A 23,166-nucleotide genomic window follows, 5' to 3' on the forward strand; every position below is an offset into this window, starting at 1 on the left:
CAGAGAGACAGAGAGAGGCAGAGAGAGACAGAGAGAGACAGAGACAGGGGAAAGTGGGCTGGGGTTGGAACAGTCCTCTTATAAGCCTGGCTTGCGTCTGGCAGGCAATCTTACAAGCTGTTGCTAGGCCCTTGTTGGGTGGAACCTAGCAGAATTATCTGTAAGTCAACAACCCTTTAATACAGTTCCTTATATTGTAGTGACCACAACTACAAAATTATTTTCATCATTATTATACAACTATAATTTTGTTACTGCTAATGAATCATAATGTAAATATCTGTCTTTCCTTATGGTCTTAGGCAACCCCTGTGAAAAAATTGTTTGACACCCAGGTTGATAACTCCTGGTTTAGCAGATATGAAGTACTGGCTTTAATTATTTAAATTAAAAGGTATGATTTCTGAGTAATTTTAATAATAGTTTTAATTACTGACAAAAATGTTAGGATATTAATATATTTCTGATAAGCATGCTACAAAATTTTCAGTATGTTGTAACCTTACCAGAGGGAGGGGCAAGCTTAGTTTGCAGGAAACTTTTAAGGAGGGCAATGTAACTCTGAGTGTGACCTTGATCAGAGTTATTTTCAGGGTGAGCTGTCTTCTGGAGTTTGACTTTACCAACATTTCTTGAAATATTACAGCATAGCTAGCTAGCTAGCTAGCTCCAGTAGCTACCTCTTAAACCAGGATTTCCAGGTTTAATAGAATCTGCCATTCAGCTTTCCAAATGTTGGCTTCTGCGTGGCATGTCAGTTCTTAGAAATTAAAAGCTCTATAGTAAAAACAAGAAATTTTTGCTTTTACAAAGGTCACAAATTATTACTGTGGTCAGTCACGTTGAGCTAATGCTTCAAAATTCACAGGGAAGGTTTTTTTCTCTCCACTCTGATGCATTAATCCTAGCTTGAAACCACAAAGTAGAGCAGAGGGTATTTGCCTCATAGGTAAATTCTGCCTATAGCTAAGGTGTGAAGAATAGTGTTGTGTTGTGTAAGATGGTTTTTCTTTTTATCTTTAATTCATTAGTGATTTTCTCCTGCGTCTCAATAAGCCTTTGATACTGATGAAATGCCAGAACAGTGTCTTCATGATTGAACAAAGTGAGGACATGGCTGCTCCAAGGTAGGATTTCTTGAGAAGAAGGATTTTACTGTATATATGAGGGAAAGAACAGTCAGAGGCACATGGGAGCATCCAGACTGAGTGTGGCCAGGAAAAGAGAGAGAATGAGAGAGAAGAGAACTGAGAGGGGAAAGAGCGCTCACAGATGGGACCAAAAGCCAGGAGGTGGAGGTCAAGGGAGGGAGCTGAGAGGCCAAAGAGAATCAGGAGAGTGCATGATCAAAAGGCCAGGCTTTTATAGAACAAGAAGGGAGGAGGGAGGGAGCCTCTGGGCTGTAGTGGTTTAGGGAAGGGCCAGGGTGAGAAGAGCCACAAGGACTGAGTGAGTTTAGAGGCCACCTAGTGCTTTGGTATGTTAATAGACACTACAGTTAGCCATTTATCCTCAAGTTTTTTGGGAGCTGACAAGGATGAAAGTGGTCTGTGAACTGAAATCTTCTCTGAGTTTCTTTCTGATTGGAAAACACTGTTTCTGTCTTTCTCTTTTTTAATGCTGAATCAGCATAATAATAATACAAAAGGAGGGCTTTTATTACCTTTTCAGAAATGAGTGCCAGAGGATTTGCTCACAGTCACAACACAAGTATCAGCACTGAGATTTGAAAACAGGTAGCCTGATTCTCAAGGTTGTTTAATCTTAATAATTTGAAGGTAAACTATTCCTTCAAATATTTCTTATTCATACATTATATGTTCAGCAATATAAACACACACACAATTTCTTCTTCTTCTTCTTCTCCTTTTATTTTTTTGGAGATGCAATCTAACACAATAGTGTTGTTAATAGTTTTAGGCTGTCAGAAGACCTAACACCCATGGTGCCTATAAGAAGAAATCTAAACCTGGGAATTCATTGCACCATTGTGGGGCGGTGGGCTTTGAGACACATCTGGATGCCTGGTTGAACATAAGCCTTGAACCCCAGATCTTTATAAGGCAGGTGTTCGGCACTGCTCCTAGGCCCTGGTTGTTTTCATTTAGCTTCAGCCCTCCACAGCCCCTCCCACAGAGAGGTCTATGGCCATCAGTCAAGAGGAATAGTACCTCAGGCTCTTCCACATGTAACTGTGGTATCTCCAAGCTCTCAGACCAAGCCAATAGGCATTATCTGCTGCCAGACCCTAACCCACCTGGAAACTGTATATAAGAGCTCTATTCAGGAGAAGTAAAAGGTGTACAAGAATCATCCTGATGTCCAAGAGTTTCTGTTGCTAGAGCTGTAATACTTGGAAAGAGGTCTGTTCTTCCAAAATGCCTTTGGGATTCTCCCCTCCCTGCAGCAGAGGCAGCACTCTCTCCCCTTGGCCCAGACATTCTGCACTGGGTCAGGCAGGAGACTGACAGACAGCAGAGATGTGGGCAGAGGCAGAGGCAGAGAGGCAGAGAGGCAGAGAGGCAGAGAGGCAGAGAGAGGCAGAGAGAGGCAGAGAGAGGCAGAGAGAGGCAGAGAGAGGCAGAGAGAGGCAGAGAGGCAGAGAGGCAGAGAGGCAGAGAGGCAGAGAGGCAGAGAGAGAGGCAGAGAGGCAGAGAGAGAGGCAGAGAGGCAGAGAGAGGCAGAGAGAGGCAGAGAGGCAGAGAGGCAGAGGAGAGGCAGAGAGAGGCAGAGAGGCAGAGAGAGGCAGAGAGAGAGGCAGAGGGGCAGAGAGAGGCAGAGAGAGGCAGAGAGAGGCAGAGAGAGGCAGAGAGGCAGAGAGAGGCAGAGAGGGACAGGGGCAGGGGCAGGGGCAGGGGCAGAGGCAGGGGCAGGGGCAGGGGCAGAGAGGCAGAGGCAGAGGCAGAGCCTGCTGAAGGCAGCTGTGGCTGGTTGGTGGTCTCCATGGCTTCCCTCTTCACCTCTTTGTTTCCCAAGTTACTGTCTTTGTTCCTTACGGTTGTGAGTTGCTTTAGTTTTTCTGGGCTTCTAAAAGACTTATTTATTTATTTTATATATGTGAGTACACTGTTGCTCTCTTTAGACACACAAGAAGAGTGTATTGGATACCATTACAGATGGTTGTAAGCCACTATGTGGTTGCTGGGAATTGAATTCAGCATCTCTGGAAGAGCAGTCAGTACTTTTAACTGCTGAGTGGTCTTTCCAGCCCCTAGTTTTGATGTTTGTTTCATCCTGACTGGTGACTTCCCTTAAAGTTCTGGTGGTCCTTACTAATGTATTCATATTTATAAGTGAAGAATGATGTTAATGTAAAAAAATCAGTTTGGTTTTCCTCTGTGGTCAGCCCATTTCTCCACCTCTTTCCCCAGCAAGATCTAGCTGTCATACAAACAGAGTCTTTGATTTAAAAATCTGCCCAGGGCCGGGCGTTGGTGGCGCACGCCTTTAATCCCAGCACTTGGGAGGCAGAGGCAGGCGGATTTCTGAGTTCGAGGCCAGCCTGGTCTACAGAGTGAGTTCCAGGACAGCCAGGGCTATACAGAGAAACCTTGTCTCGAAAAACCAAAAAAAAAAAAAAAAAAAAAAAATGAAAATCTGTCAAAGATACAAATAAGCCAAAAGCCTGCCATGTGAAGAACCAGTTACAAAGATGCAGTGTGCACCCACACAGCAGGCTGTGCTAAAGATGCAGTGTGCACCCACACAGTGGGCTGTGCTAAAGATGCAGTGTGCACCCACACAGTGGGCTGTGCTAAAGATGCAGTGTGCACCCACACAGTGGGCTGTGCTAAAGATGCAGTGTGTACCCACACCGTGGGTTGTGATCCATCCAACAGGTGACAAAGATTCAGTGTGTACCCACAGTGGACTATGTGGTCTATCCAGAGAGACCAAGGTACTGAAGTGCTACATTTATAGATGATGAGCCTTGGAAACACTGAGGGAGAAAGTCAGACCCAAAATCCTACATGTCATGTGATTCCACTGCTATGAGATACTCAGAAGAGGCTACAGAACAACAACAGAAAGCCCATTAGGTTGCCAGGCAAGGAAGGACCACAGAATGAGGCCCCTGATAGCAAAAGGGGAGAGAAGTATGTTTCCTCCTGAGGCGATGAAATGTTCTGATGGGCTGGAGAGAGCTCAGTGGTTCAGACCACCTGTTGCCCTTGCAGATACCCTGGGCTCCTTTCCAGCACCCACATGGTGTTTCTCTACCATCTACGACTGTAGTTCCAGGGATCCAATACCCTCTCCTGACCTTCTCGGGCACCAAGCATGCACATGGCACATACATATACATACATGCAGGCAAATACTCATACACAGAAAGATAAAATGAAGGCTTTGGCTGATGAGTACACGTGGAAGCTAATCCACCATGTCGCACACAGACACTCCTTGTCTCTTAACTTTATAAGCTAATTTTCTGTCATCAGTTATATCCATCATTTGATAACGAATGACCCGAGTCTGTGTCTTCCTTCAATCCCCCAGGCCTACGCCTGAGCCTCGTACCGTGGCAGCGCTGGCGCTGTCAGCAAACCAAAGCCCTATTTCTGTACTATAGGAACACAGCTTTGTAAGCAAAGTGCCTCTCCCCAAAACTACTAGATTTACAATGAAAATTAATCCTCTTACCCCATATCTCCCTGCTTTTAGAAATCTTCCATTTCTTAGAAGCTATCATCTTCAATTTTTGGTTTCTCTCACCCTTTGCACCACACCTCTAAACACAATACGTAGAATCAGTCTCTAATCGAGCTGTTCCTGTGGCACACACTTTGCTCTCACACATACCTCTGACTTCATCTCTTGACAGAGTTGGAATCCACATTTTGGAAAACTGGAACCAACAGTGTTGAGCCACATAATATACTGAGTACATTCTTTTCCAGTATGATCACTGGTTTTTCCAAGTTAATATACGTGCATGATTGCCAACCCCACCCTCCCTCCCTCCCTTTCTTTATTACAGTCAGGGTCTTACATATCCCACACTTTGAACTTCCCTATGTGGCTTGAAACTTCTGACTCTGCTGCTTCCCCTCCCAGCGCTGGGATTACAGGTGTGAGCCATGATACAGTACTAGGATGAGCCCGTTTCATGGCTGGTAGGCAAGAACTCCACCAATGAGCAGTGTGCAGTCCGTTGTCCTGACCTTCAGTTCTCAAGCCCTCTATCGGCCTTTGAACAGAACTCTCTTCCTGCGGGGTCCCACTGCTGTGCAGGTTTCAGAAGGCCCTTCTCTGGGACTTGGTGTCACAGTTGTCTGGGAACGTCTCCTGCTCTGTGTGTCAGCCTCCTTCTTGGAGCCCACGCGAACCTTCCTTGTTCACAGCCTCCTTGCTGGAGCAGAGCTCATGCCTTCTTTCCTTCCTTTACTTGCTAGAGCTAAGCTTTCTGTTGGGAGGAAGTGCTGCAAGTCTAAAATATATATCTGTTCTCACACTTGACTGACAGCTTAGCTGAATACAATTTTTATCAAAATATTTGCAGCATTTTAGATTTATAATTTCTTCCTTCCTTCATTTACCTATTTTATTATCTTTTGAGACAGAGCCCTGGCTGGCCTGGACCTCAGCGATTTACCTGCTTCAGCTTCCCCAGTGCTGGGATTAAAGGCAGCCACCATCACAGCCAGCAACTCCAGTGATAAAACTGGCCTCACCTTGCCATGCTGCTGAGGATAACCGTAAGCTCCTGACCCTTCCGCCTCCACTCTCCTGTGTGGGTAACAGACATGTGCCACTGTGTCCACCTCTAGAGTTCTAGTTTCTAATCAAGTTATTGAGAGAGGTGATAGAGCTCTGATCCTAAGGTTCTAGGAAGACCTGCTCTTCCTCAGGAAGGTCTGAGGATCTTTGTGTGTGAGGTATGTGTCTGTGTAACACTGGGATCTTCTTCAGTCACCTCTCAGCTTACTATTATTTCTTTGACAAATTTCTCATTTTCTTAACCCAGGAGCTCATCAATGTGGTTGATCAGCTGCATGTAGGCTCGAGGGATCCTCCTGTCTCTACCTTCCAAGTGCTGGGCTCACAAGTGTACATCATCAATTCCAGCTGTTAACATGAGTGCTGAATTTGAACTCAGGTCTTCATGCCTGCCTGGTAAGTACATTACTAATGAGCCATTTTCTCAACCTTCCCTCCTGGATTTTCTTTACTAGTCATATCCAGAATTTTCTTGTGTCTCTGTGTGTGCATGTGGATGTGTGTGCATTGCTAGGTATGGAACACAGGAATACATGTATGGAATATATGCTAGGCAGTGGTCTACCAATGAGCTATATTCCTTGGTTATTTTTGTTTGTTTTTTTACATGGGAGGTCTTATGGTATAATTCAGGACAGCCTTGCTGGGGGACAGTGGACATGGCTGTACCACAGCCTTGATCTAATGATCCTCCTGCCTCAGACTTCTGAGTGCTGGGATTTAAAAAAAATCATTGAGGGAAGAATAAGTCAGGCATCGTGGTCTGGGGAGTCCTGCAGCTCTGAGTGACCGGCAATCATATTGCTTCTTTATACAGGTTTCACAGAACAAATACAGACGCGTAATTATCCAGATAGTACCAATTATGTCATTTGTCTCTGGACATGTGTTTAATTTTTGTCCAGGTTTACAAGTTTAGTCACAATTAGAAAGTACAAACAGAACAGATTTTATTTTTATTATTAGCCCTATAACTCCAATTCAAATAATCTAAAGAATGTTTTTGTCAAAGCAAACACATTTATTTTATGACAGCCTGCTTTTAGGCTGGCAGTATTTGTGGTTTTAAAGTACTCCAGACAAACTGAAAAATTTTAAAAACCAATCTTTTTCTGAATAGCAAATATTAACACCCAACTCCTTATACCGTGTCGCTTCATCGCCTGCTCTATAAAGAAGGAAAAGATCACTCTAGTTAATCTATCTCATTTACTGAGTTCTAGTCCTCCAGGGCTATACCCTGTACGACCCCCTATAGTTAACCTACATTGTCAGAGAACTCTAAACGTACTGAATCTGTAACCTTTCTCCTGGCCAGTCAGAGTTTGTCAGTTGTCTCTGTTGACCCTACACCAACTATACTGTTTGAGATTGCTTGGGGTGGGGGTGGGGGTTCATTTAGAGATTCCCAGCCAATATTAGTGCTTACCCATGCTTAACCATCTCCAGGGCATATGGAAGACTTCCAAACAGGGCCAGAGAAGTTTAAGTAAGTTTAAGACTTTTCCTAAACATTTTCTCAGGAAAAGACATAAAATTAATCATAATGCAGAAAGTCCCCAAGATGCAACAGGCAGAGACAAAAACCTGAAACTGAGAGACAGATGACAGCGACCGCTGCTCTGCCACAGCCTGGATCTAATGATCCTCCTGCCTCAGCCTCCCGAGTGCTGGGATTAAAAAATAAAAACATCCCCTTGGGATATTTCCTCACTTTTATCAGCAAACTAAAGTCCTCAAACTAGATGAGTAAGTAGTGGGAATGGAACTAGCTTTTGTAGATGCTTTTATATATATTCTACAACAGCCATATGTTACTTTTAAAGTCAGAAAAGAATTGCATAATTATCTAAAGATTAAGCTGAAGAAAAAGACCACCTAAAAAGAATAATACTTCAAATGCACACTATTTATCTGTAGATCAAGCTAACAAGTGAAAATACGTAGAGAACTCAGATGAGGTGGCACACATTTGGATTCCCAGAACTTGCAGGTAGAGGCAGGGGATCAGGAGTTCAAGGCCAGCCTTTAACAAAGCAAATAATAAAAATATACAAAGAAGTCACAATAAAGTGCCGTTTGGTTAGATAGAACATGTGGCGTACAGGAGGGGAATGTTTTTACACGGTAGCTTTAAGTGAGGTTTAAGAGTGATCAGAAAACTGTAATACACCAAAGGATCTCAGCTGGGCACAAATGCAAAATCTGAACAAACAAGACATAAAACCTTTCTCCACTTACAAAGTGACAGGGAAAGATGGACCTGTTACTTCAGTTAGCAGACAAATGTGAGAACTTGTTACTCAGCTGATAACTTCAAAATACTTATGTTAGGGGTTTCCCTTAGTAGTTTTATTTTTTTTAAATTCCTACTCCTTTCTTATTTCCATTTTTTTGAGACAAGAGTTTGCTATGTCCCTAAACTCACTATGTAGGTAGGCATGGTGGGCCTGAGGCTGTTGGATCCCTCTGCCTCTGGCTCCTTGGTACTAGGATTACAGGCATGTACCATTGCCTGCCCCATATCTACTTTTTATATGGCTACAAAATACAAAATGTATAAAACTAGAAATTAGCCTATTGATCCATTTTTTTTCCCACCACAAAACCGGTTGGGTTCTATGAAAACCAATGAGGTGTGCTTTGACATTACTGTTTCACTACCTGAAAGCCCCTTCTCTGATCACCAGCCAGCCTGCAGGTCAGAGCCAGGAAAATCTGTGCATCCTGTCCTAGGACTTCCGTATGCTGTCTGCCTTCTGCCCTTGCTCCCTGGAGCTCTCAGCTCCTGAGTGACACAGGTTGAGGGAAGTCAAGCACCACAACTGCACACACCACACCGCTACTTCCCAACACGGATGCACTTACTTACCCAGTTTTCCTCTAGTACCCCCACGTTATATTTATCATCCCCTCCTGGGTTGATGCATTGCTTCTGCTCAGCATAAAATTCCTGGAGAGCGGCTAAGGTATGGGAAGAAAGCTGGGGTATGTCATCGTCTTCTGAATCACTCATTTCACCAAGTGTCTGTGACCTGCAGTGCAAGAATATATGTTGTATGGACTTGTTTCCTATGCCCACCAAATAACAATGAGAATGGTTTTTTCTCCATGTAGCCCGGGTGTTCTGGGACTTGCTATGTAGACCAGGTCTCAAACTCACAGAGGTCCACCTGTCTGGGATTAAAGGCATGCCCACCTTTGCCTAGTGAGAAGTGAATTTTAAACGGAAAGCACACATATCTAAAACTTCCTGGGGATGGAGGAATGGCTTAGCAGGTAAAGTCACTGTCTATGTAACCTTGGTAACCTGAGGTCAATCATCATTGGAATCCCTGTAAAAAAAGCCAGATGAAGGGCTGGAGAGGTGGCTCAGCAGTCAAGAGCACTCCCTGACTGCTCTTCCACAGGATCTGGTTCGATCCTCAGCAGCTCACAACTTTCTATAACTCCAGTCCCAGACGATGTGCTGCCCGTTTCTGGCCTTTACTGGCGCTAGGCATGCATGTGGTGCATGGATATCTATTAAGGCAAATGCCCTTACACGTAAAATGCAAATAAAACCAACCAACCAACCAGATGGGGCGGCTTACATGATACCCCAGCCCCAGTACTGGTAAGAGATAGGAGGCGGATACAGCAGAAACCCTGAAAGAAGGTATGATGGCCAGGCATGGGGCACAGCACTTTAATCCCAGCACTTGGAAGGCAGAGGCAGGTGGATCTCTGAGTTTGGCCAAGTCTACATAGCTAGTTCCACGCCAGCCAGGGTTACACAGAGACACTGTCTCAAAAAGCAAGCAAGCAAACAAACAAATGAATAGGGCTGGGAAGGAACTCACTCCTGGAGAGCGATTCTCTGACTTTTGCACATGCATGGTGCCACACCTATGTCCGTGTGCACACACAATGAGCTCTAAGGAAAGCACTCTCTCATGCTCTTCTCTATTTTTCTTTCCCAGTGGTCTTTAAGATTCTTTTTCTATTTATTTCTGCCTTGGTGCACTTTCTACATGTTTTTAGTACTTAGGGTTTACTGAGGTTCTTAGATCTGCAGAATTTCTAGTTTTGCATCAGATCTGATAAAAAGCCTTGGCCATGTACATTCTGAGAGTCAAACTCTGGGCAACAGGCTTGTCCACAAGAAACTTTACCCACTGAAGCATCTCAGCAGACCCCAGGTTCATCTTTGATACACAGTTTTCATCTCAACAAACAGGAAGTCTTTCTCATACTCATACTTAATGTATTCAATCTTTTCTTTACCTGTTTTTCTTTTTTATTTAGGTGTTTTGCCTTCATGTATGTCCACGCACCAGATGAATGCCTGGTGCCCCAAACCTTGAAAACCTTGTGTATACTTAGCCTAGATGTTCCTTAACTTCTTAAACTGAGGGTTATGACCTCATACATGAGGTTTCATAGCTAAAAGTGTGATGGGGGTGTGGGGAGTGTTGGCATCAGTGAAAGTTACTAGATATGCAACAACCAAAAGTTAACTGAACATTCATCCCCTGGTGAATCTGCGGTGTTTCACTCAGCCTGTGCTGCACGTCTCTACAGCCTTGGCTCTGCACACACAACACGAGGCGTGGCACCAAGCCACAAAACACATTGTGAACTGTGTTGTCTGTACTATGCTCAGTTTTCTACTCTCAGTACTAAGTTTAGATTGCACTGCATTAGAATATTTGATTTTAAAAACTGTTGTTTGTGAGGCTGGAGAATGGTTCAGCAGTCAAGAGCACACACTGTTCTCACAGAGGACCTGAGCTGGGTTCCCAGCACCCACACTGGGAGGCTGACTCCAGCTCCAAGGGATCCAGAGCCTTCTTCTGGCTTCCCCAGACAGTGTGCATGCACACACAAAAGGACACATAATTTTTAAAAAATTGTCTCTGACAATTAAATTTAAAAAAAATATACCGTTGTAACTGGTCACTTGTGTTTCTTTTTTTTTTTAATTAATTAATTTATTTATGAGTATACTGCAGCTGTCTTCAGACACACCAGAAGAGGGCATCCAATCTCATTACAGATAGTTGTAAGCCACCATGTGGTTGCTGGGATTTGAACTCAGGACCTCTGGAAGAGCAGTCAGTACTCTTTTTTTTTTTGGTTTGTTTTTTCGAGACAGTCAGTACTCTTAATCGCTGACAGTGGTCTTAGCCGCTGACCCATCTCTCGAGCCCCCTTTTTTGTTTTTTCGAGACAGGGTTTCTCTATATAGCCCTGGCTGTCCTGGAACTCACTCTGTAGACCAGGCTGGCCTCGAACTCAGAAATCCGCCTGCCTCTGCCTCCCAAGTGCTGGGAGTAAAGGCGTGTGCCACCACCGCCCAGCTGAAGTGTTCTTATTAATGACAATCATACCAAAAAGCTGACCAACTCTGGGAAACGTTGGAAACTCTACAGTCTGTAATAGTAAATATTCAGCATGACTTGATTCATTATGTAAAAAGAATCAAGTATATCTATTGGTATGCAAATCTGTCTTTATGTTTAATAGTAATGTACACCAAAGAATTGATTTAAGATAAATTTATAGTGGCCAAGAGCACAGGCTGCTCTTGCAGAGGATCCAGGCTCAGTTCCCAGCACCCACATGCTGACTCACAACCATCTGTAACTAGCTCATGGGGATCCAATGCCCTCTTCTGGGCTTAGCAGGCACTGGCATGCACATGGCATATATAAGTACATACATGCGGGCAAAGTGCCTTAACGCAGCCAATAAAAAAGAAAATGTGTGGTTACTATCAGTAAATGTTTGATTCAATTATTTTTTATGCCTATGTATGAAAAGTGACAAAAAATTTCTTAGGTGAGGATCGTGAGTATAATAAGATTTTTATATATTGCTGTATTTTTTAATCCCATTTATTTCCAGAAAAAGGGCTAAAATGTTTTCATTTTACATTTATAGCACTCTTGCCTATCACAGTTCATCCTCTTTCTAAAAAATCTCTCTCTCTCTCTTTATATATATATATAAATATGAATATACATATACAAAACTCAGTGATATCCTGTAATAAAATATAAAATATTAAGGGCTTGGGGTATGGCTTAGTGGCAGAGTGCTTGCTTAGTATGTGCAAAACTATAGGTTTAGTCCCCAATACTAATCACAGAAAATATGAATAACTTCATTAAAATAAAGTTCAAAACTGTACAGATAAAATAAAGTACATAAAAAGTGGTTACCTCTGTGTGTTAGAACTATGCTTGGTAAAGTTCTATTTTACTAAGGTAGTGGTGGAAGACAGAAGTTCCTGTCATTACTAACCATTTCGGGGGGGGGGGGCGATATGGAAGACAGAATCTCACTATGTAGCCCAGGCTCTCCTGGAGCTACTATGTAGTTAGGCTAGCCTCAAACCCATGAGCCTGCTGTCTCAGCTTCCTGAGATTACAGGTATGTGTTACCCTGTGTGGCTGTTTTGTATTTTTTTTTTTGTAATATCAAAGTAAGTTTGTGAAATTGTGTTAAGCAGGTCTGAAAAGGACTGTGTTATATTAAACTGACCTGGAGTGTACACTGGCTCATATTCTAGATCAGTGGTTCTCATGAGAGAGCCAGGAGTCACTCTTCTTCTAGAAGAAACACTTGCAAACACCTGGAAACACTTTTATTTGTCACAATCAAGGGCATGGCTGGCAGCCAGTGTTTGATAAAGTCAGCTATGGTGCTCAACTTTCTACAGTTCAGTGGACAGCCCTCTACTTCAAAGATATACCTAACCCGAAACGTCCTTAGTGCAGAGGTCCAGAGACTCCAGAGACAAAGAAATGGCATGGTGGGGATTGCTCTATTACAGAAGTGTGGCTCAGCACTGTGGGACAACTGGGGAGAACCGGATGAGAAGTGAAAAGTCAAGGCGATTTGCCTTGATAGGCAAGGATGGAAACGGGATTACAGGAAGAGGACTACCACAAGCAAAGGAGGTTTGCAATGATCACCAGCAGCAAGGATTCTTCATTTGTATAAAAGTCTTCTATTTCCACACATCAAATCTACCAAAACAACAAAAACTAACAGTACTGTATGTTTCCACAGAGTATCTAAGTACCTTCTCCAAGATATTTAGGGGAAGACAGTGTAACCCAGCAGAAAGAGAATGAAAAGCAGCGTCATTAGTAAACTGCAGGAAGGGTACCTATACTAGTAGGCGAATGGAAGAGAATGGCCTGTCAGGTATGCTCAACCTGTGGCTCACAGACACATGTACCCAGGGTAACTAGAAAGGAGATGGTTTTCAACTTGGTTGTTTCTGAACTCTGTAGATGACAGTCACTTTCCAATGTCAAAAGGCTGGACACACCTGGTAGATATTCTCTAAGTTATCTTATTGGTTGACTGATCTATCCAGACAGGGTTTCTTTGTGTAGCCTTGGCTGTCCTGGAACTTGCTCTATAGACCAGGCTGGCCTTGAACTCAGAGATCTGCCTGCCTGTGCCTCTGAGTGCTAGATTAAAGACATGCACTGCCTAACACCCAGCTATAAAAATACTGTGCTTTCATTTTCATACAAGTCTCTCTGGCCGAGGGAAGCCCTTCACTTTCTAAATACTGCTTTTTTTTTGTTAAATATTTATTTATTATTTAAAGATAAATAATAAATTTTGTTGGGTGTGGTGACATGAGGAAAACGCTAGCACTAGGCACCAATGAGTTTGAGTTCGAGACCAGCCTGGCTACAGTGAGACCATCTCAAAATAATAAATCCCACCATGACCTGAGATAAAGCTTCCACAGAAAAGCAGGCCATAAACACACCACATGGTAAGTTTGGATGTACAGCCGGGTGGCCAAGCCCCAGGCCAAGGCTTGTGGCTTCCCACGTCCGCGTGCGTTTAGATTCTCCCCCAACCCTCGGTAGTCTTCCCGCATCAGGTTAGGGCACCATTGCGACCGGACCACTATAGATCTGTTTCCGGTTTTAAGTGTCCAAGTTCAGGGACCCCGGAGAGACGAGGCCCCTACTGGGAAAGTCTCAAAGGGTCAGGGTGGACCCGGCTTGACCGCCGCAGTCTCCACTGACCCCAAGCCTTAGTTCGGAACCCACCCGAAACTGCCCTCGACCCTCTACCGCCCCACTCCGCGCCCGCCACTCACCACTGACACATGCGCAGTCGTCACAGGGCCAGGAAAAAAAAAAGTGTTAGGGGCGGGGACCTCCGCGTTTGCTCCGAAGCCGACCAGATGGAGGGGACCAATGAGCATCTAGTCCCGCCCAGTCAGCTTCCGGCTTCCACGATCAAGGTTTTAATTAGATTGGGGTATTCAGGCCGTTTGGTACTTAGAAGTCAGTCTTACAATTGAATCACTAAGTAAAGGATTCATAATAATAAGGGAATTCAGAAAAACCTTTCAAACCCATTAATCTTTCAGAGCTTTCAGTGTTGATTCACAGATAGTATATGAACATATATTTTACCAACCTATCACGGTAACTGGCACACAATAGACCTTAATTAAAACTAACGCTCCCTTTCATTCAGCAGTAATCAAACCACATGTACTTTTCTTTCCTAGGGGTAGGGAAACTATATTATGTTCCTGCCGTTCTCTTCTCCCTTTATCGATTTTATGATCTGAATGAGCAGCTTTAAATCATCACTCAGCTCCTGATGCCATTCAATAAGCAGCTGGATAATGGACTGTGTCACAATTTTTATATACAGTAGTGTTTCCTCTGTTCAAACCATAGTTCATTTTGATTTCGATTTCTCTGAACGAATGACTATTCTATTAAACCAAATAGTTCAAATCAAGTGCAACTTATCAAAATAGCGAGCAAGAAAAAAAAAACTATTAAATGAAAAATGAAACCACCTACTTTTATGACTTAATTAAAAAAAAAACCCTTGTGTTAAAGCAAACTATTTTGCACCTAATTTTTTTTAAAGTTTCCATTCCTCTTACGTATGTATGACACAATTTTTATCTTCATGTATTCAATTATATGCTATTTTTAAATATTAAAGTGTCAGAAGACACCAGAAAGCGCAACCCTTTTGTTTCGTTTCTTGAAAAAACTGTGTCGAAAACTGGCATTAAAGGAGACTGTCACCACCACCTATCTAAAACTGTTACTTGGTGGCCACTTCATGCAATATATAAAAGTCAATATTTTCTCCGTGAAACCTATGTATTATAATTAAATGTTTCTCACAAATCACTAAACTAGTATCAAAGGCAAACTAGTTTTTATTGAAGTAAAAAAATCAATCAAATTGGATCTAAAAGATGCTTCCAAATTAATTTTAATTAAGGAATTATTCCTTTTATATTTAGTAATGGTGCAGAGATCTTGAAAGATCTGTTAAGATAGAAATATGTGATTGTGAGGCCCAGTGGTCAGAGAAGGCAGGTACTTTTCTGTGACTTTAATTAAGATTTGGACTACGTGACCGGGCAGTGGTGGCGCATGCCTTTAATCCCAGCACTTGGGAGGCAGAGGCAGGCAGATTTCTGAGTTCGAGGCCAGCCTGGTCTACGGAGTGAGTTCCAGGACAGCCAGGGCTACACAGACAAACTCTGTCTTGAAAAAAAAAAAAAAAAGATTTGGACTACGCAACAAGTTCACAGGGAGCAGGGCTACATATTAGATCCTGTCTCAAAAAACAACAATCAAACAGAGTTTTTCTTTTTCTTATTTACTTTTTGTATTGGGACCAAGTTGAGCCTCCAGATTTGTTTAACCTTTGAAGTAGAAAGGACTGCCAATTACACAATGCCTGGCCCTGTAAAAAATATAATTTTTATTATATAGCACATATTACTGAAACATAAACCCAAACTCTACCATTTGAGAGCTTTACCACAAAATTATTCAAATCACCCTAAGTACGAAGCAAAGGGAGATCTCTAAAATTCTAGTCCCACAAGATACAAGATACTAGACTGTACTGAAGGAAATGCAATTAAGATTTTAACTTCACACAAATTAAAAATAATTAAAATTATTAATTACACGAAAATAAGATTTGATAATGAACAACGTCATAAGTTAGTGTTGTCAGGAAAGTCTAGTTTGGGAATCAGATTTTTTTTTCTCTTAGAAACAACAGCGTCAGGTGCATAGAAGTGCCTTGTTTTCAAGGATACCCTACAAAATTCATGACACCCTGTACAATTCAATGTAGGCAATGTGACAACATTCTGAAGTGAGGCATTTCAGAGGTGATGAAGCTTAAAGGCTCATCCTTCACTGATGACATTAGGCCCCTTCTAAGGGACTGGACAGAAGGTGTTGCCCCCCTCCCTCCCTCTCTCTCTCTCCCTCCCTCTCTCTCCAACTTCAGCTATGTGAACAAACAAAAAAGCTCTCACTAGACACTCATGCCTTCGTCTTGGACTTTCTGGCCACCAGAAGCACGAGAAACAATGCTGCTCTTGAAACTAATCAACTCAAGTATCCTCTTGTATAGCACAGTGGACCAAGACAGCTGACTGAAAACATGGACGTTTTAAACAAAAGAGACAAGAGTAGTATGTCTAACATTGTAAAAATTTTAAGGACTGTCTATGGAGAGCTCAGAGGAAAGTGCTGACCTTCATACATGACTGAACCCACCTGTGGTTCTGTGCACACACAATATTTAATGACTGTGAGATGTCAAGTCTTTGTTAGAATACATGTACCGAGGATAGCAAGTGTGACTTTTTTTTTTTTTTTTTGGCTTTTTCTAGACAGGGTTTCTCTGTGTAGCCCTGGCTGTCCTGGAACTCACTCTGTAGACCAGGCTGGCCTCAAACTCTCGAACTCAAGAGATCCACCTGCCTCTGCCTTCCAAGTGCTGGGATTAAAGGTGTGCGCCACCACTGCCCGGCGAGTGTGACTTTCTAAGTAACATGGAACTCAGTAAGCATTCAATACTGTTTATCACTGTTTTAAGGTTTCATTTTTGGAGGCTGGAGAAATGGCACAGAGGGAATTGTCTTTCTAGAGGATAAGTTCAGTTCCCATCGGGTGACTCAAGTTCCTGAGACTCTGCTCCAAGGGACCTCATGTCCTTTTCTGTCCCCAGACACCACACATGCACATAGTGCATGTACATTCATGTAGTCACTCACATAAACATTTGCGGGAAAAGTATCCTTAAGAACACTACCACTATGAGAATAAAATACCCCATCCCTACTAAGTTCCAAAGATAAGTTTTTTTTAAAAAAATATTTCATTATTTTATTATTTTTGTGGTGTATTTTTTGTGTATGTATGCATTCAGAGGCCAGAAGATGTTGAATCCCCAGGAACTGGAATTATGTATGGTTGTGAGCCATTATATGGGTGCTGAGAATCGAACCTGGGTCTTCTGCATGAACAAGTGTTCTCTCTCCATCTCTCCAGCCCTGACAGCAGTGTTTCCGCCTCAACACTTCTGGAAACACCAGAGACTTTACCAGTTGGGTCTCATGCTCGCTGTTAAAATCCACTCAACACAGAGGGACTCAGTAGGTTGCTGACGTGTATGCTCAGATTTATGCCAAATGCACTGTGTGGAATTTCACCCACAAACTTCCCTCTTGGATGTCACCAATTATGCCCTTTGTTTCCACTTAGTTCTAAAGTAAAGTTTAATGGAAATGTCATTTTAGATAATACAGAAGGAACAAGATCTCATCCAGAAACCTCATATCTTCATATCTATCTATCTATCTATCTATCTATCTATCTATCTATCTATCTAAAATTGTAAACATAACTTTTAAAATAACAGAATTTTATAATTTGGACCTTTCCAACTATCTGACCCTCAGATGGTTCCTGCCTATGTATATGGTTCTACCTTTAATACATAGAGAGGACACAAAACTCCAAACACAAGAATCATTATGATTCTAAGCAAAATCAGGTTAAAATATATTTTCAAGATACATTTTATCCCTTAAAAAAATTAGCACCTGGGACTGGAGAGATGGTCCAGCATACAACAGAAGGACCTGAGTTCCCAGCATCCACACATAAAGCCTAGTATGACTGCATGTGTGTAACTCTGGCACCACTTACAGGAGGGAAGATAAAAGGATCATCTAAGCATTCCGACTGCCAACCCAGATTCAAGTTCAGTAAGACTCTGTCACCCGCCCCGCCCCACCCCCCAAAAAAGGCCCAGCAGTGGTGGTGCACGCCTTTAATCCCAGCACTTGGGAGGCAGAGATGGGCGAATTTCTGAGTTCGAGGCCAGCCTGGTCTACAGAGTGAGTTCCAGGACAGCCAGGGCTACACAGAGAAACCCTGTCTCAGAAAAAAAAAAAAAAAAAAAAAAAAAAAAAAAAATAAAAAAAAAAAAAGACCCTGTCCCAAGGGATTAAGGCAGTAACAGAGTAGGCCACTCAACATCCTTCTATTGTCTCTCAGATGTTAAAAACACACATTGCTCCCACATTAGCTCACAAATGCTTGTCACCTGAGCTCTTGGGAGTTCAACTTCCTCTTTTGGTATTCTACACAGAGACCCACACACTTAAAAATAAATTATTTTAGCAATGTATACTTACCTAGTGTAGTATCTACACATCACAGCCAACCAATAACCACATTTCAGTAACTGTCTCCCTAATACCTGTGATGGTTTGAATGAGAATGAGCCCTCATTGGCTCATAGATTTGAATGCCTGTAAATCAGGGAGTAGCACTATTTGAAATAATAAGGCATGGCTTTGCTGAAGGAAGTATATCACTGGGGACGGACTCTGAGGTTTCAAAAGTCCATGCCAGCTACAGTGGTTCCCTTCCTGCTGCCTGCTGATCCAGATGTTGAACTTTCAGCTACTTCTCTAGCACCATGCTTCCAACCATGCTGATAATGGACTAAAACCTCTGAAACTATAAGCAAGGTCTAATTAAATGCTTTCCTCTTTATAAGAGTTGCTGTGGTCATAGTGTCTCTTCACAGCAATAGAACACTGACTAAGACATAAATTGATACCAGAAGTGGGATATTGCCATGAAAAGGCCTGACTATGCTGATAACTGGTGGACTCTGGATTATGAAAGCAGTTGAAAGTGGGCTTAAAGGGGCATACCTGGGGCATGGAAGACAGTGATGCTGAGAGTAATGTAGTCTATGATGGCCTGGGCTCAAGGTTTCAGAGAATCTTGTGATACTTTGGAGAACATGGCTGCTTTCTGCTCATGTCTGAAAACCTGCCTGAAGTTGGCAAAAGAGATTTCAAGAGAGCCTAATGTTGACTATCTCATGGTTTTAATGGCCATTTTTACACAGATCTACACCAAAAAGTTGCAAGCTGAGCACGAAAAATACAAAATGTGCAGTTTGAGGAAAAAGGACAATCAGGAAGAATAATGGGTGCTAAGTTCAGTGTTCAGTGACACATTGAAAAGAAAAGCCTAAGGCTAAAAGGAATAAAGGGAGTGGTAACCTAAGGGCAAGACCACACCCAGCTAAGCTTCCACCTTCTAGAAAGAAACCAGAGAGGCCATTGTGTGAAGCTGTGAAGGTTAAGCTAGGATTTCACTGGAAACCACAAGATGTTAATGTCAGAGCTGTGGGATACCAGCCAAGGAAAGCTGCAGACCAGGAGAGGATGAGAGAGACAAAGAGAGGGGGTGGGGGGGGACACATAGGGAGGGAGGGAGAGAGTGAGGGAAGAGAGGTGAGTTGGCAATCTGAAGAATGCTTTGATATCAGACAAGGAGATGTAGAACTTGAGTTAGCTCAGTATTTCCCTCATGCTCCATGTCCTCCCTTTTGGAATGATAATGTACATTCTGTGCTATTGCATGTTGCAAGTATATGGTCTGCCTCTTGATTTTACAGGGGATTACATTTAAGAGTTCCATGAGTCTCAAAGAGACTTGGGATTTTTAAACAGTGTTGAAACTGTTATAGACTACAGAGACTTTAAGTTGGACTGAACCCATTTTTGCTTTATGATATTGCTACAAGCCTATAGGGGTCAGGGAGTGGAATGTGGTGGTTTGAATAAGAAAGTCTCCCTCCCCACATAGGTTCATAGATTTGAATGTTTGTATACCAGGGAGTAGCACTATTTGAAAAGATTAGGAGTTCTGACTTTGTCGGAGGAAGTGTATTATTTGGGGTAGGGTTTGGTTTCAAAAATCGAAGGCAGGCCTAGTAGTTTTCTTCCTGTTGCTGACGGATCTGGATATAGAACTCTCAGCTCCTTCTCCAGTACCACGCCTGCCTGTGTGCTGCCATGTTTCCCACCATGATGATAATGGATTGAACCTCTGAAATTTTAAGCCAGTCCCAGTTAAATGCTTTCTTTTACAGAAGTTACTGTGGTCACGGTGTCTCTTCACAGCAGTAGAACACTAAGACAGCACCCATGAACAAATCACACACGGTCAAACCAAAAATGTAATAAAAATATTTAGTGAAAACACATATTTTAACGCCCATTGATGGATTAAAAAATACAAATAAAGTTTTATCAATTTGATATTCAGGTTATAACTGGCTCTACACATAGCCTTGGTTTATTTCCTAAAATCATACTGTAGTTATCTTTTGAAAAATTAAATGCCTTCATTAGTTATATTAATAGAGGTAAATATTTAAACAGTATACACTCCCTGGGTCTCTTTTAAAAAAATAAAAATAAAAAGTCTTAGTGTAAGTTTAAAATTTTAATATTTATAAATTTAAAAACGTTACACGTGCTGAATGATAGCAGTGCTGACATTCTGTGACCATTAAACCACCGCTCAGGCATAGAGCTTCTTTCTTTATACAGAGAATAAGATCACAATACCAGGATTTGCAATTTGTCATAATTTCGTGGTAAAAGACACCACAAGAGGAAACCTGGGCTCAGAGCACACTTGAGGTCAGACTCCCCCACCCCCACCCCCCAGTAGGTACATAGTGCAGATATGGTAAATTTCTTCAGGCTAGGGAAATTAGCCGGCAGAACACACCTGACAGCTCCTGATAGTTAAGAGGCCTAAAAATGCAAACAGGACAAGAAATCCAAACCTTCCCACAACTGGGAAGTTCTGGGAACAGGTGAAGAGGCGGCCACAGTGGGTACAGGGAGCTGACTTGTGCCTGTTACACCCCCCACTCTACAAGAGGGAGTCATCACCACAGTTGAATACCTCAGTCTTTACAGAGACTTCCACATACACATCTATAGGACAGAAACATCTCTTCATCCATCTTTAAAACTAGCAAAATGAATGTCCATTATTAATCTTCTAGTTTTACCTGAACCAAATATATTCTTTGGCTACACAGGTCATGGTTTCCCATTATAATCAACCAGGAACACATCACAATTTTTATGCCTAAGGTAAAATGAAGTTCAACTTGAGCCACAGCCCTTTAAATCAACTTGAATTCAACAAGATGCCAAAATTGGAAAATTTCTAATTCTAGAAAGCCAAGTTTTAAAGAAATGCAGTGTTTTTTAGAAAAACTCAGAGAACATCCACTTACATTTTCAAATAATTTAAAATACTATTACATACCCAAGTCATCTATGTTATTCTGTGGGAGATTTTGTAGAAGATTATAATATTAAAAACATATCTAGCCAGGTATTGTGGCACACACCTTTAATCCCAGCATTCAGGAGGCAGGTGGACCTCTGAGTTCGAGGCCAGTCTGATCAATAGTGAGTTCTAGGACAGCCAGGGCTACACTACACAGAGAAACCCTGTCTCGAAAAACAACCAAACCAAACTTCCCTCATATCCAAATGAGTTCCTTACTCTTTCTTAGAAAGAAAGAGTCAGCCAGGCGGTGGTAGCACACGACTTTAATCCCAGCACTTGGGAGGCAGAGGCAGGCAGATTTCTGAGTTCGAGGCCAGCCTGGTCTACAGAGTGAGTTCCAGGACAGCCAGGGCTACAAAGAGAAACCCTGTCTCGAAAAAAGAGAAAGAAAGAAAGAAAGAAAGAAAGAAAGAAAGAAAGAAAGAAAGAAAGAAAGAAAGAGTCCCTCTGTACAACACTGCAGTTCCTTCAGACTTGAAATGCTAAATGTTTTACTCAGAAAATAATATTGATAATTACTTTCAAGACACAGCTAACTTAGGAAGGGCCAATGATAAAATCACCTCTATCAACAGAGACAGCAAACAAAATATATATAAAAATATAACAGAGAAAAATATTTTCAGGGTTCAATCAACACTGTCTATCCTCTAGGAAGCTCCAACCTTAAATTATCAAAACTAACAGCTACCTTTCCTTCAGTATTTGAGGGATTCATACCAGTATTAACAGAAATAAGAGACAGGTGAGTATACAGACTTGACTTCAAAGAGTGTTGAGTGGGGATAATTAAGGATCTGTTTTTAAGTGAAAGTGTGACAAAGGATAGTAACTCTCTCATCTGAACAGACTAAAATGATTATTAGATATTTTTCCATACAATGAATTTGAAATTTTTAAGTTAAATTTAGGGTAAGAATTACAAAATGTCATTTCTATCTGACAAAAGTAACACAGTCATGTTGACATAACACAGTCTTTCTCTAGAATCAGAAAGAGTCAACTACTATGTTGGAAAAGGACACTGTCAAATACTATCAGGTAGCTGAGCTATCCAAAGAGCCAAGAATCCAACACAAGAACATCAGTCAAAGTACCCTTTCCAGAGCCCTAAAGGAGCAATTGCAGGAGCTGTTACATTAGCACCAGTGTTAGCTGACAACCTCTCTGGGACTGTGTAGATTACTTAGTGATTGTGCCCTGGGAAAACAAATGGTCAAGAATCACAAAATGAGACTAAGTGAACAAAAGTATGGAAAAATAAAGGCTAAAAGGTACAGGATGAACAAAAAAACCTGAAAAATCAAATACTTGACAAAGTCCCTTTAATGTATATTTTAAAAAGGGCACATACAATTTCTTGTTTTAAAAATGTTTTCCAACAACTTAACAGTCAGTTTGAATTGGAAAAACTGGTTCATGAGCATGAACTCAGTGGCCTCTATACCCACTGGGGCAAGAACATTAAAAAAAAAAAAAGTGGGACAGTAATATAGTTCAGAAGTCCATGAAGTGCTAGGAAACAAAGCTAGAAACAAAACTGGGCAAAAGACCAAACTAAACAAATACTCAGTAAAGTGAAAAAACACACAAACACCCTGAAAGGTCTAAGTGGGACAATTAAGTGGCATTCCCATTATCTAAAATGTGGTAGGGGCTTTTCCCCTCAGCTTGCCACTAATCACCATTCTGGTGATCATTTAAGCATTATTTGGTCCAATCTAAAATAAATCTTCCTTCAATTAAAAGAAGTGTAACAAGTGGAGTATATCATCCTAGGATCTCGTCAAATTTAATAAATATAGTTCTGTCTGAATACAAGTAGTTATTATACACATATAGATGCCTTGCTACTTACCAAAGCATCTTTTCCTACACATTTCTGTTTGAACTTGATAACTGCTTTGTCCTGGCCAGTGACCTATCTATTCAGTTGTATCTCATGGCC

General features: G+C 41.9%; 1 protein-coding gene across 1 annotated transcript in view; it reads right to left on the reverse strand.

Moving 5' to 3' along the window:
* Positions 1-5,749, reverse strand: part of Eef1akmt1 (EEF1A lysine methyltransferase 1) — a 17,579-nt gene extending 11,830 nt beyond the window's left edge. Inside the window, exon 1 of the mRNA XM_028787205.1 lies at positions 5,676-5,749. Within this exon, the coding sequence (XP_028643038.1) occupies positions 5,676-5,749 (74 nt within the window). The remainder of the gene's footprint in view (positions 1-5,675) is intronic.
* Between the last annotated feature and the right edge of the window lie 17,417 nt (positions 5,750-23,166).

Source organism: Grammomys surdaster, unplaced genomic scaffold (genome assembly GCF_004785775.1).
Source record: "Grammomys surdaster isolate TR1022 unplaced genomic scaffold, NIH_TR_1.0 125617, whole genome shotgun sequence".
NCBI classification, from domain to species: Eukaryota; Metazoa; Chordata; class Mammalia; order Rodentia; family Muridae; genus Grammomys; species Grammomys surdaster.